Source organism: Natator depressus, chromosome 10 (genome assembly GCF_965152275.1).
Source record: "Natator depressus isolate rNatDep1 chromosome 10, rNatDep2.hap1, whole genome shotgun sequence".
In the NCBI taxonomy this organism is placed as follows: Eukaryota; Metazoa; Chordata; order Testudines; family Cheloniidae; genus Natator; species Natator depressus.
In genome coordinates, this window is record NC_134243.1 from 59,824,436 (window position 1) to 59,839,985 (window position 15,550).

Here is a 15,550-nt window from a genome sequence, read left to right on the forward strand (position 1 = left end):
CATGCAGTAGAGAGAGAATAATTAAACTGCAGCTGTACTCTGAATTGACTTGAAAAGTGGCATCATGGGGTTCAAAGATTATTGTGTCTCAGTCACTCCTAGATCAAATATGCTTAATTTACAAGATGTTTTCTCTAACTGCCAACTCTGAAAACTCAAATGAAAAGTCAAGCTGGCTTCTTTTTGGTCTCTGACATCTTCAATAATCAAGATTCTGGAGTGACCACTTAGTTAATAATTATGCCAGTGATACAAGGGTAAGAACACAAACAGGTTCACTGCCTTATAGTTCTGTTAGCTCTGGGAGGGTAATAAAAGGAAGAGTAATACTAGAGGGTCACACACTTCATTGCTTCTGTAGGGTGAGTTCATTGCACACACTAGAGGCACCGTATATTCCTCCATTCTCTCTGCATCACCTTCCCACCCCCTGCTATTTCAGACTCCCTACAATCCCCTCACTTGTGCCACGGTATCCATGTGCCCCCTCTACCACGTTCCAGGGGCTCTGTTTCTCCCCACTGTTCCCCTCCCTGCTTACCATTGTCTCCCATGTGTGGGGCTCCCCAGACCAGGGGGCTTTCACCTGCTCCCCTGACCATTCTTATTTCATTTCTTTCTATCTGGGAGATAAGTCATTCAGTGCCATCATTTAAACTGTATGAGGATGATAGGCAGACCTGAAATGGGGGTATTGTTATGTTGGAAGGTATTAATAGCTTTCATAACTTTTTTTGATCTACTGACAGTTGCAGAGGTAGCTGAAGCTGCTGGATCTGTTAACCAGATGTTGATGCGCTTTGTGTCCTCCATTTCTACCGTCTATTTTTCTGATTTTCACAAAAATTAATAGGGTTCGGCACCTTGATGCCTAGAACCAGGGCGGGCTTTAGGCCAATTCCGCTGATTCGGGCCCCGCCCCGGCGCCTTTTTAATTTTTACTCACCCGGCGGTGCTCCGGGTCTTCGGTGGCAGGTCCTTCAGTGCCGCCAAAGACCTGGAGCCAGTGAAGGACCCGCCGCCAAAGTGTCACCGAAGACCAGGAGTGCCACCGAATCGGGCCCCACTCTTCCTACAGCCGGCCCTGCCTAGACCGTTTCCTTAACGTTCCAGTTGATTGGATGTGGCATTCAAACATCACCACATTATATACTGACAGACAGAAATACCATCAACTTGAGTGTTAGGCCTTGCTTTGCTTGACCAACAAGATTTTTGTCACACAAGTCAGCAAATATACACGCAGAGGTCAGATCTGTTGAGGAAGACACTGCCATTTTACATAGAATAGTCTCTTTTCTGACCACAACCACATTTTAATCCAGCAGTTAACTCAGTTACCTGTTTGTAAAATAAAGATAACGGGTGAAAGTAGGCCAGTACAGGCGGGTATGGCATACCAGTAAGAAGTGGCTGCTGGTACCAGCCTGTATGCAGCCAACGTTAAAGAACTACTGCGGCTGCACTTTAATGTAGTTGCCCCTTTTGCCCCCCCGGGCTGCTGACGTTGGGGGGGGGGAAGGGGCAGCTGCCCCAGGGCCGGCGATTTAAAAGGGCCCGGGGCCCTGGCCACCGCTGCTGCTACCGTGGCAGCAGCTGGAGCCCCAGGCCCTTTAAATCACCGCCACAGCCCTGGGCAGTGCGGGCCAGGCAGCTTGGATGGGCTGGCTGGGGGAGGCTGAACCCTCCAGCCCCACCCCTTCCGCCCATGGCCCCATCTCTTTCGCCTGAGGCCCCGCCCCTTCCTGGGGCCTGAAGCTGGGCCCCTGTACCAGTAAGTGCTTAATGTTACTTTCACCCCTGGATAACAATATTAGTTTCTACTTGGGTGGGGGTTGGGGGTCTTTAATGTTTGTAAAGCATTCTGAGACCCTCTTCTGGAAGGTATACTAAAAGTGCAAAGTACTCTGTCCTTTGCCAATGAAATAAGTTCTACTTCTGATAATATTGTGGTTGCTAAAATGTAGGGATTGGATAGAATCATTCTACAGGAAAAATAGCCTTTTTGTGCACAATATTTTGGTTACCCTAAAAAACTCCACTTGTAAAGCATTTACTGTAACAGTCAGATTTTGCTAAAATAATTATCTTGTCGATTGTGGAAACGCACAAAATTAATTGATTCAGTTGTGTTCTTAACAGCTGCCTGACAAATGTGATTGGTTTCACTGAAAAGGGGGCCACTGTATAGAATAATTAAAAGGCATCTTTGAAAGAAATCCAATTATGTACAGGTGGCAGTTAATTAGAGGGTGAATACAAAAGTAGAGAGACAAATTTAATTGGACATTTGTGGATAAAATAGTACGTTGTACAACAGAAAAATGCCTTGACTTCCAACAGGCTGTGAAGTGTTTTCCTTTCTCATATACGTTTGCAGGACCGTGGGTAGACTGTGCCAGTGAGGCCCAACCTGGCTTTGAGGAAGATAGACGGGCCATGCTACAGCACACGGAGAGCTCAACCTGTTTGACTCATCCAGACTAACTCCAGGCCTCCATGGGAAGATAATAAAGAGCTAAAGCTTGGCTACCACTTTAATGGATGCAGTGCATTCTCTGCCTGCAGTTGGCCAGCTCTGGGTGGGAAGGGGGGGGTCTGGGGACCAAAGCTTTGTGTTCAGCCCACCTTGGAGAGCCTAGCACCACCCTGCATGATGTCTGTGCTCCCCAAGCACACTGTGACAGGAGGGCAAGGATTTTTATGACCCTGTCACACCATTGTACACCCACACAGGGCCAGCTCAAATCTAGCTCATACCGCAAACAATTCAATCATATATTTGCTCATTCAGACACACAATATAGGCTCACAGGACATATACAGCTGTACCTTAATTGTAGCTAGTGCTACCTCCATTGTTGCACATTGCCTCAATGTCAAACTTCTAGCTTCCTCTCGAGTGACGTGGTCCTGAAAAACATGGTAAGATCGTAGCTGTTATAAGGAAAAGCAAGTCTTGCTGCTTCTCTTGCTTTTTAAAAAACATCTACATTTGGCAAGGATGCATTCACCCTTCGACTTGTTTTTTAAAATAAATTACAACACAAAGCTATTCCATTGTTCGTTGAAAATGAGAATTGAAAAGAAAAACTGAAATTTAATGCTAGGATATCTGTAAAGTGGTTTCCAATTATTTTGAAAAGACAAGTTGTTTCTCTGTTCTGTAAAGGAAATTGATTAAATGTTATAAATGTGATGAATACTCATGGATGCCATTAAAATTCCATGTTTTACTAATGAAATTTGACTGTAAATTGGTGTTTGGCAGAAGCCCAAACTTAAACAAAAGTCTGATTGGAAGGAAAGTTAAGTAAAGGCAAAAAGGGGTTTGTATTCTTGAAAAATATTTTGTGAAATCAACAGCTCATTATTTACTTAGGCTGTATTTTAATTGCTGTATCAGATTGGGCTGTTATTCAAAGAAACACAAATTGCCACATTTCTACAAAACTCAAATGCCAGTATTTGTATTGGCTGGAAACTGACTGGCATAAAAACCAAACTCAGAAGCTTTTTTATCATGTTAGCATTTCATGTCCTACACAGTTGAGAAACAGAAAACTGCTTCTTTCTTAAGCTGTTCAAAACTGGTGTAGAGAGGAAAAACAATCAACCTTTTGGAAACCACTGGCAAAAGTCTGCCCTTTTGCTTTATCCCACATAGAAAGATGTTTTATTTGTACTACAGCTGGCATGGCTGTAAGGGCTCATTGTCATTTTACATGTAATATTCCTGGAGGTAGCTGAATGTGTAAAGAATCAATCATTGGAATTCCTTTGGAAGAGGAAGATTTACCTGCATATTGAGAATACAAAGAATGGGTTCAGTGCTACATTCCTGTTCTTTTATCTCTGCTTTCTCTTCTCTGATAAAGAGACTGTTTCTGTGCCCAAGAATACCACCATACCATGGCAAGTTGGTACAGAGTGGAGAACATCAGTAAAACAAATGTAAAATCATGTAAAAAATGAAGAGTCTAGAAGTTTTTAGATATTGTAGGCTAATTTGCTAATGTAATACACTGATTTGGGTGGAATCTGTGGCAGTACAGTAAGGGCTAGGTTATGTCTTTTGACTGGGATTTTCCCAACTTGCCAAAATGACTTAGGAGCACAAATCCCTTTGAAAGTGTTCACTGCTAGAGCTGGTTGATTTTTTTTTCATGAAAAATGCCATTATTGTGAAAACTGAAATATTTAATAAAACTATGTTAACAAAATTCCCATGAGAAAAAAAATCTTTCTGAAAATTTTGAAATTTAGTTTTAGATTCTCAATTTAATTTTGAATTTGATCTTTTCATTTTTAAATGATATTGTTTATGACATGTCAGTAATCCTAATACACATTACTTTTATTGACATGCCATAACATAACAATATAGTTGAAATAGGCTAATTTTATTTTTAAAATCAGTGGCAATCTGTTTCTTTGCAACGCAACAGGAGACACTTTGATCTAAAAAAGATGTTTCAATCAGTCCTAAAGTAGCAGCTGCCCTTAATCATTTTTAAAATACAGTAAAAATAGAACATCAACTATTATGCACTGCTCCTGCAGATAGATGATGAAATAACATAAGCATTAAAACATATAAAAATGAAAAACCCTATAAAATAAAATTCAAAATTTCAAAATGAGAATTTTCCAAAACATACATTTTTCAGAATTTCCATTTTTCAGGAAATTTTGAAAATATTTATTTTCGTTTTCAATCAGAACAAAAACAAAATATTCCCACTAAAAGGAAATTCAGAGTTTCGACCAGCTCTACTCATGAGTCACTCAGTCCCTTTGTCCCTCAACAAGTACTATGGGGGTGAGGCAGGACAATGCTGCAGCCAGGCAGCACACACCAGTGAGGCAGGTACAGCTTGCTCCCCCAACGGTCTGTACTGGGACCAGTGCTGTTCAACATATTCATAAATGATCTGGAAAATGGGGAAACAGTGAGGTGGTAGAGTTTGCAGCTGATACAAAATTAATCAAGATAGTTAAGTCCAAATCTGGCTGTGAGGAGTTACAAAGGGATCTCAAAAAACTGGGTCACTGGGCAACAAAATGGCAGATGAAATTCAATGGCGATAAATGCAAAGTGATGCACATTGGAAAACATAATCCCAACTATACATAGGACATGACGGGGGTCTAATCTAAGTGTTATCACTCAAGAAAGAGATCTTGGAATCATTGTGGAAAATTCTCTGAAAACAGCTGCTCAGTATGCAGTGGCAGTCAAAAAAAGCTGACAGAAAATATCGTAGTACCACTATATAAATCCATGGATGGTTTGCCCACGTCTTGAATACTGTGTGGAACTCTGGTAACACCCTTCTCAAAAAAAAGATACATTAGAATTGGAAAAAGTACAGAGAAGAGCAAAAAAATGATGAGGGGTATGGAACAGCTTCCATATGAAGGAGTGATTAAAAAGGCTGGGACTGTTCAGCTTAAAAAAAAAGAGACAACTAAGGGGGGCTATGAGAGAGGTCTATAAAATCATGAATAGGGTGGAGAAAGTGAATACGGAAGTGTGATTTACCCCTTCACAGAACACATAAACGCAATGAAATTATTAGGCAGCAGGTTTAAAACAAAGAAAGTGCTTTTTCACACAACACACAGTCAACCTGTGGAACTTGTTGCCAGGGGATGTTATGAAGGCCAAAACTATAACTGGGTTCAAACGTATAATTAGCTACATTCATGGAGAATAGCTATTAGCAATCCTAAGATGTGGATGTCCCTAAACTTCTGACTGCCAGAAGCTGGGACTGGAGAACAGGACATGAATCACTCTATAATTACCTTGTTCTGTTCATTCCCTCTGAAGCATCTGGCACCAGCCGCTGTTGGAGGATACTGAGCTAGATGGGCCATTGGTTTGACCCAGTATGGCCGTTCTTATATTCTTTGAGTTGGCCAGATTTAGTGGCCAGCATAGAGGTGTATATGGGCCATGATGCTGGTATCAAGCACCTTGTATCCATGGGATCACTGTGAGGGAGTAGTGACTGAACTCCCAAGTCATATTCACAGAAGCACAAAAGGTGGGAAAAGGGTTTCTTGTGTCCTTTGCCCCTTGAGCATCCTTGCAGGGAGCAGTGTCACAATTTGACCTTGTGTTTTAAAAAAAAGGTCAATTTATTTTGCTTTGCATGTTTATGTTGGGATGAAGCATCGCAGCTGCTGTGACAGCCTCTGTTTAATAACTACTACAGGGAACTTTTTATTCTGTTTGTACCTGAGCAGGAGTAATAGCAAAGAATGTTGGGTACATTATATATTGTGCAGAGGGTACTATAAATACAAGTGAGACTAAAACTATAGGGTTCGGGACTATTTAGAAAAGCTGGACAAGCACAAGTCCTTGGGGCCGGATGCGCTGCATCCGAGCATGCTAAAGAGTTGGCGGATGTGATTGCAGAGCCATTGGCCATTATCTTTGAAAACTCGGGGAGGTCCCGGACAACTGGAAAAAGGCTAATGTAGTGCCCATCTTTAAAAAAGGGAAAGAGGAGGATCCGGGGAACTACAGGCCAGTCAGCCTCACCTCAGTCCCTGAAAAAATCATGGAGCAGGTCCTCAAGGAATCAATTCTGAAGCACTTAGAGGAGAGGAAAGTGATCAGGAACAGTCAGCATGGATTCACCAAGGGCAAGCCTGACTAATCTAATTGCCTTCTATGATGAGATAACTGGCTCTGTGGATGAGAGGAAAGCAGTGGACGTATTGTTCCTCGACTTTAACAAAGCTTTTGACATGGTCTCCCACAGTATTCTTGCCAGCAAGTTAAAGAAGTATGGGCTGGATGAATGGACTATAAGGTGGATAGAAAGCTGACTAGATTGTTGGGCTCAATGGGTAGTGATCAATGGCTTCATGTCTAGTTGGCAGCTGGGATCAAGTGAAGTGCCCCAAGGGTCGGTCCTGGGGCCAGTTTTGTTCAATATCTTCATAAATGATCTGGAGGATGGTGTGGATTGCACCCTCAGCAAGTTTGCAGATGACACTCTACTGGGAGGAGAGGTAGATACGCTGGAGGATAGGGATAGGATACAGAGGGCCCTAGACAAATTAGAGGATTGGGCCAAACGATATCTGATGAGGTTCAACAAGGGCAAGTGCAGAGTCCTGCACTTAGGACAGAAGAATCCCATGCACCACTACAGACTAGGGACCAAATGGCTCGGCAGCAGTTCTGCAGAAAAGGGGTTACAGTGGACGAGAAGCTGGATATGAGTCAACAGTTGCCAAGAAGGCCAATGGCATTTTGGGATGTATAAGTAGGGGCATTGCCAGCAGATCGAGGGACGTGATCGTTCCCCTCTATTTGACATTGGTGAGGCTTCATCTGGAGTAGTGTGTCCAGTTTTGGGCCCCACGCTACAAAAAGGATGTGGAAAAATTGGAAAGAGTCCAGCGGAGGGCAACAAAAATGATTAGGGGACTGGAACACATGACTTATGAGGAGAGGCTGAGGGAACTGGGATTGTTTAGTCTGCGGAAGAGAAGAATGAGGGGGGATTTGATAGCTACTTTCAACTACCTGAAAGGGGGTTCCAAAGAGGATGGCTCTAGACTGTTCTCAGTGGTAGCAGATGACAGCACAAGGAGTAATGGTCTCAAGTTGCAGTGGGGGAGGTTTAGGTTGGATATTAGGAAAAACTTTTTCACTAGGAGGGTGGTGAAGCACTGGAATGCGTTACCGAGGGAGGTGGTGGAATCTCCTTCCTTAGAAGTTTTTAAGGTCAGGCTTGCCAAAACCCTGGCTGGGATGATTTAGTTGGGGATTGGTCCTGCTTTGAGCAGGGGGTTGGACTAGATGACCTCCTGAGGTCCCTTCCAACCCTGATATTCTATGATTCTATGGTTCATTCCTGTGACACTATTTTCTACGTACGCTGTTATATGTGAGTACAATATTATGTATGTGGTAACACATACACATGTTTTTGTGCACATTTCAGGAGGGTTTATATGCTGATGTCAAAACTGTGCTGATTGTTTACAAATTAATTATTTTTTTTATATTCACTGCCAATGTTTGAGACCCAATCCTTTTCCCATTAGCCAGAGCTGCTTGTCAATACTAGAAATGAACCATGAAGACACAACACCAATTACTGCCGATGGAAACAGAGTGCTCTAGAATTTTAATGTAGAAGAGAGTAAGCACAGAGCATACCATTATATTCTTTGTAGACAATGAGCTGGACAAATTTACACGTGGTCATGTACTATTTTTATTTTCCCTGAAGCTGGTCCCAGAAGGAAGCCAGATGTTCTAATGTAATGGTCCACAATTTCTATTCAAGACTAATTCTGCAGCAAACCATGGAGTAGGATAATTTTATGTTAATAATAGACAGTTACAGTGAAGATCTGTGTATGATACACAGGAACACACACTAAGAATTGCCATGCTGGAATAGATCCATGTAGCCCTGTAACTTCAGGCCAATGCTGCACTGACAGAGGCCAATGCTAAATGCTTCAGGAGAAGGTTTAAAATACCCATATTACACCTGGTCGCTTGTTCAATATGGAGATCGGAGGAATATTTTCCTGACAGCAACTAGTGATCAGTGCAGTGCATATGCAGAAACAGACTGTGAAACCATTACTCATTTTGCCGAGCAGTTACTCACACAAACTGTCCCTTGATTTCAATGGGCCAGTTATGACAGTAAGCACAAGTGAGGAGAAGAGGGTAAGCACACCGTTTATCCACTCCTTCCTTACAGTAGGACATATGTAGATTTATTTAACCTACTTACCTTCAGCTTCGACAATTGTCCAAGATCTTTAGCGGCACTAAATATCATCTGGGGCCCCTATTAACAAACAAAATTGAAACTGAAGATACAGAATTTTCAACATCACTACAGAGCTTTTGCTTTTTATCTCAACATCATTACTATTGTTAAATAGCTGCCCATATTTTAAAGAAAAGGCCTTTATCACATTGGTTATCTTCAGTATTCTGCAGATCAAAAGTTAAATAAAACCTTCAATTCCAATTAAGTCATATTTTGATGCAGTTGACAAAGCAAAATATTTGGAAATATACGGTACAGTGTGGAGGAAAGTGGGCCCAATCCTGCAGAACCTGAGAAACACAACTCCGATTGACTTCTATGAAATATTCACTTGTGTAAAGTCCAAGCATCTCTATATCGAACCAGAAACATTGTGTTGAAATATATTTGAATGGCATATATGTAGACAAAACAATATTTTGTAATAATCAAATCCTGGCAAGATGCAGAAGGTTTATGCTACCCCTTTATGTTAAACAACCATCTGCTTTGAATCCTTCTATAATGCACTGTAAACATTTGTTGCAGCACAATTACCCCAAGAACTGTAATTACCAATGGTTTTTGGCAGCTTAACAAGGAGTGGTTCTAGATGACTGGCTTCCATTAAAGCCAACTGACAGAAATCAGCTAAACTTAAATGGGACAATAGAATGGTTTTTCATCAATCTTTCCAGAAGATCTCAATTTTCAAAACTGGTCTTTGTGTTTCTGTGTATCCCCACTAATGAAATTTTACTTTCAAATCTATAAACTTAGCTTAAATTCTCACTGCTTATTGGCAGCCAGAATGGTAAGAGAAAAATTCTGCATATTGTAAAACAAGTTCTGTTTCAGCGTGTCTGTGCTTGTACCCTCTGGCAAGGGAAGTGGTATTCACATCTATGTAAAGGGAAGAAACTTCCTTGAAGCATCCTATTGTTGATGGGGGGGAGGGATAGCTCAGTGGTTTGAGCATTGGCCTGCCAAATCCAGGGTTGTGAGTTCAATCCTTGAGGGGGCCATTTAGGGATGTGGGGCAAAAATTGGGGATTTGTCCTGCTTTGAGCAGGGGGTTGGACTAGATGACCTCCTGAGGTCCCTTCCAATCCTGATATTCTATGATTTAATTACAAAGATTAGCAAAAAATGAAACCAGCCTGTGGCTATGCGCCTTATCCATCATACTGTGTATCACTTTAGGGAAGTTACATTTTGGAAGTTAACAGATGGTGAGGCACTGTACACACCTGTTGTGCTGTGATCATATTTAAAAACTGGTCCAGTGTTCTTTTGTAACTAATTTTTACCTCCCTTGACCACTACGGATCATATATGTTCTATTTTATCTCTCTGCTTCTATTATGCCGCTGCTAAACAAGGCTTGAAAAATATACTAGACAGCTACTAGTCAGGAGGCAATGTTAAAAGTGTGTGTGAGGGGTATTTCAAACCAGTGAGGTTCTGGGGCCCAGCACAATCCAACCCTGCTGTTTAGAAGGACACTGAAGTTGGACTTCTATCCAGGTCTGTCCCTGTCCATTTTGGCCTCTGGCTAGTTGATGATAAATGAGAAGCCCCCACACTCATCTGGCTCCTGGAAAGGAGAAGGTGCACACTCTCACTGGACCCTAACTGCCATCCAAAAGCCTCAGGACAATTGGGTGGGAGATGCGGCGGAAGAGGGTCCTCAGGTTCTACCCCACCTCCTCCCATCCTGGCTTCTGCCTGAACTGGGCAAGTCTTTTCACCAGAGCTTAACCAAATAGCAATGTGACATGACTTTTGTCAGTTTTCCCGCTGACTACAGGGGAAATAAGCAGCTGTGAAATTGACCAGGCTCTTGTTGGCCTCATACAGTCTGTGATTAGACGTGGTCAAGGGTTTTCTGAGGGAACAGAGTTTGCCCAAACTGAGATTTTCCAGGGGGTCAATGGCTCTGGGGCAGACCCACGATGTGGACTGCTCTACAGTCCAGTATTATTTAACTGCAGTCTTGTTTAATAATACTTTCACTGCATACGTACAAACCCCTTCTTTTATTTGTCTATAATATGTCGCAATACTTTACAAAATTTTAATTGTTGCTATTGGAAAGTGATGATTAATTATGTCATCAGTGAGAGATTTGGACTTTGTTATATTTGCTAGCTGTGCAAGAGAAAAGGTTACATTTATTCAAGAGAATTTTTCATTAGGATTTGAGCTCGTCCCTGCTGCATAGTGTTCTAATAGATATAATTTACATTTGAACCCAATAAATATTATAAATGTCATCTGCAGCTCTGTGATTGCAATTGCTTCAGTTCTTACTTTTGGCTCCCTGGCAGTGTTGTTAGCTGTTTTAATAACAAAACAATATATACAGTAACATCGTCTCTGGACACACTGTAACAATATAATGATCAACTTGTAACAAAAGACAGCAGACTCATTAAATGCAAGATTAACCCCCCTACGCGCGCACACACACACACCCCCCAACCAACCAAAAATAATATTTCTGTATTACACTACCTCTTCTCCCCCCCCCCCAATCTCACAAGTCTGAGATCATTGTTTTACTGCTTTCTCATAAAGGTATACCCAGAATTTGACAGACCCCCCTAAACCAGTATTGTAAGTACAGTATCCCTAGATGGCATCCCCAATTGAGGATCATGTCAGGCTACACTCACTACTGCCTTGGGTAGCACAACAACCTCCTCCAGCTGTACCATGTTCCCCGCTTCCTGTCATCCTGGTAATGCAACCCCTCCCCTGCCGTCAAAGAGGACCCCTCTATGTCTGGTTAACAAATCTAGAGCCAGACTGTGGCTTTGAGTCATTGGCTGGGAAGTGGCTGCATTTTGGGGTGGTGATGAGGCATCATATAGCAGGAGGCTTTTGGGGAAGGGCATGCAAGGCCTGCTCTCACTCTGCATCCCCACCTCTTAGCCTCCTGGGAAGGCTAGCATCTGTGCTGAAATAGTACAGTGATTGAATGCCCACTGTGGCTGGCTGCTTATGTTCTCTCTTGTTCTTGCACACCTACAAAGGGCGAGCCATCATCTGGCTGTTAATTTTCACCATAGGCAATAAAGTCATCACAAATAACATTTTAAAACATGCTCTATGAAAGTGATCCTGCCTTTTACATTGCACCCCGCCTTGATGAAATGCACTGCAAGAATGCCCCAATCTAGGATGGGCAGGCAGTTCGCCCAATAGTGAGGACTTGCAAACCAGCTACTAAAGATCTGCTCCAGCTTTTCTGCTGAAAAAGTGCCCAGCAAGCTGCATGTAGTGACCAAGTTCCTCTTTAGAGGCAATTTTCTGGAAGGAAGTTTTAAAAAACTGCTACCAGGCGTCTGATTAAGCAAGGTGATTATTGCAAACGTTTTTAATGTGTGTGAATCATGGCTTGGACACTTACGGTTTGGTCTGTCAATGGTGGAAGCACGATTTGTTTTTCTATTTTGTTCAGGACTGATTTCCACAGTTCTTTCAAAACCCGTTTCAGAACTGTCTTCTCACAGAATTTTGCAGAGAGACTTAAACTGGAATAAAGTAAAACACAGGCTGGTCTCCAAATCTAGCATTAAAACATCAAAGGCTCTGAATTAACATAAATTCAGATTAACTGCTACCTTGTGTTAGAGTTTCTCTGAACCATTACACCAATAATGCCTTTTAGAGATCAGTGTTATTTCACAGCATTCTTCACATGGATTTTTGAACATTTCAAATCTTGTCTTCTAGATTAGGAACAAACGTTCCATGTAAACATCTAGCAACCCTTTTACCATGCTTCTGCTTAATGTATCCAACAGCACCGTATTTATTGAAAATGAAACATAACGTTTGAACTATAAAGTTATGCTCAAATGATTGGTATAGTTAAAAAACTTAAAGGGTTTTTGTGAAATTAGTTTCTGCTTAAAAAGAAAAAGCTCCTTTGTCATCCTATATTGCATCTGTGCAGTTAAAACTGCTTGTGATATCAGACACAAATGTAGAGCAGACGCCTTGAAACACTTACAGTTATGCATACACATTTCTTCTGAAGTCAATGGGACTACTGAGTAGTAGGAATAGGCTCTGTAATAAGTATTTGGAGGACCACTTTCCCATCACATGTTTATTCGGATCTAAGAGGGTGTTCATGAAACATGCTATATGTGGAATTAAGCACCTTTTACTGCAGTACACACACGAGAAAATCTTCTGTTTATTCTTTAAAAAAAACTGCAATTTGTAAATACGTATCTGGGGAGTCTTATTATGTAAGTTTTGTTCATGTAAATGAGCATATAACAGAGGATGTACAAATCACATCATAGGTATGTGTATGTACCGATTAATCTTTCTATTATCTATTATAAGTATGCATATGAAAAGTGATAGTAACAGAGAAATAATCACAGCAGAAGGCACATACATTTACAAGGCAGGTGATACTCCTTAGAAGCATTTTTATCTCAGTTCCTTGTTTTGTATATATGTTTGTTTGGATTACATTTACATTTAAATATACATCTAAATTCTACAAAAATGGTGTCTCTTTGGCAAGTATTTAAAACCTCTTTTAAAAAATTAAATTTGTATTTGTTTATATTTCAAGAAAGGTGTGTTAGGTACCTTCAATATATATTGATTTGTGGTTTGATTCAATAGAAGAGTGAATCAAATGGGGCATTCCATTCTTACCATTCAAGGACAGATCATGTGTGTTTGTGAAGATTTTTGGCCTTTGTCTTCTTACAGACGTATAAGAGAATCATGTTCCTCATGTCAAAGGAAGTTAAGACTAAGACAGTCTATGCTTCCAGCAGCTTTACACACAGGACTAGATAGATGGTTAGAAATGAAAGGCTGACATATAGATACAGCTGCTGGAAAGCCTTCTCTCAGGGTTAGGAATCTGGCTTTTGTGTTGCAAAAACAAACAGTCAGCTCCTATGATAGAGTAGAGTAGATTAAGGCAAAAGAATGGGTGCTTTCCACACTGCCAGTTACACTGAGCTGCAGTGCCAACTGACAAAGAGCCAAATAAACAGAGTGTACAGATTTCTCCCAGATTTTCCTCTGTACTCTATGGTGTATTTAATATATTACATAGAACCTACAGAAAGCAAACTAAAACTCTTTCTATTTCCCTCTCCCCTCTTTGCAGCTTTTTTTTGGGCCCTTTTAGATCATATTCACCTTCTCCAGATGCACTTTCTGCTTCCCTAACATGGGCCTGCAATCTCAGTGGAAAAATAAGTCTTTATTTCTTGGACCGTGTCCAAGAAATAAGCTTCTGGGAAGAAATATTCACCAAAAACTCAATTGGGGTCTATTAGTTTTGGCGTTCTGGGAATCCACTTAAATCACTCACACTCCCCAAGCAGGAAACATGCTCATGTAAATTATATTTTCCAAGTACAAAGCAACAAGCACAAGTAAAAATGTCACAACTTTCTGAAAAGGAACACAGAAGAGCACACAAAAGGGACTGACTTTCAGAAGTGCTGAGACACTGCAATTGACTTTCATGGGATTTGAGAGTGCTCACAGTCTCTGAAAACATAGCCCATAAAATGTGACCTTTAGAAGCAACAGCAGTGTAAAATTATGTCCCAGAGAAAGAAAGAAAAAGGCGGTTACTTCCTGTAACAGGAGGTTCTTTGAGTGTGTGATCCCTATCTGTAATCCACTGTGGGTTATGCATATGCCCTGAGCCTGAGAATTTGAAAGTAGTGTTCATTAATTTATGCATGCATCCTGGCTTACCTCGTGTCTCTTACTGAGGGGATAAAGGACAGAATGGACTGACCGCCTCTCCAGTTCCTTCTCTACTGCAAATCAGATAAGATCTAAAGCAGAAGGGAAGGAAGGTGGGTATTGGAATACAGACTGATGTCTTCAAAGAAAGAATATAGTCCAAGATGAGAGGAATATCTGTAGTTTCTCAGAGAATGCCTCTTTGATGTGCCCAGGAAGAAAAGTGCTTCCATTTATCTAGGTAACATCTAGTAGAGTCCTTAGAGAGGATGTCTTGTACGGCTGCGGAGCATGAACGTTCTAAGGATGATGCCCATCCAAATACCAAGCTCTGAGGTGGAGTGGATGCAAATCAGGGTACTTGATCTTGCTGTTGCACAGGGTTAGAGCTTGGGAAATGTTGGGAGGATGATTAGTGGTCGGGATGCCATGTGTAGGAGATTGGGAAACTAAAACTGCCTGGGCCAGAAGGGGGCAATCAGGATGACTGGTGCTCTGTCCTGACAGATTTTGCATAGAACTTGTGGCAGGAGTGGGAGCAGAGGGAAGGCATAGTTGAGCTGGTCCAACTAAGGAAGAGGCAGAGCATCACCCTGGGAGTGATGACCTAGGGCTCTTCTGGAGCAATATGTGGTTCATTTCTGTTTGCATGAGAAGTGAACAGATCCCTGATTGGGGTTCCCCAGAGACTGAAAATATTGTGCAGTACCCCAGCTCCCACTTGTGGTTGACTGAAAAATGTGTGCTGAGGGAGTCTGCAAGCACATTTTGCTTTCCCAGAAGATAGATGACCGATAGGGTGATTTGATTGTTGATACACCAGTTCCAGAGGCTGACTCCTACACACAAGGAGGCAGATCTCACTCCTCCCTGCTTGTAGGTGTAGAAGACAGTTGTAATGTTGTCTGATGTCATAAGGACACAGTGAGTGTGGAGGAATGGAAGAAAGGATTCACATACTTTCCAAACTGCTCATAACTCCAGGATATTGACGTGCA

At 41.6% G+C, this 15,550-nt stretch overlaps 1 protein-coding gene across 1 annotated transcript in view; it reads right to left on the reverse strand.

Annotated features, from left to right (window-relative positions):
* Positions 1-15,550, reverse strand: part of UNC13C (unc-13 homolog C) — a 397,169-nt gene that overhangs the window by 50,980 nt on the left and 330,639 nt on the right. Inside the window, exons 27-29 of the mRNA XM_074966314.1 lie at positions 12,220-12,343; positions 8,784-8,840; positions 2,833-2,913 (exon numbers count right to left, since the gene is read on the reverse strand). Of these exons, the coding sequence (XP_074822415.1) occupies positions 2,833-2,913; positions 8,784-8,840; positions 12,220-12,343 (262 nt within the window). The remainder of the gene's footprint in view (positions 1-2,832; positions 2,914-8,783; positions 8,841-12,219; positions 12,344-15,550) is intronic.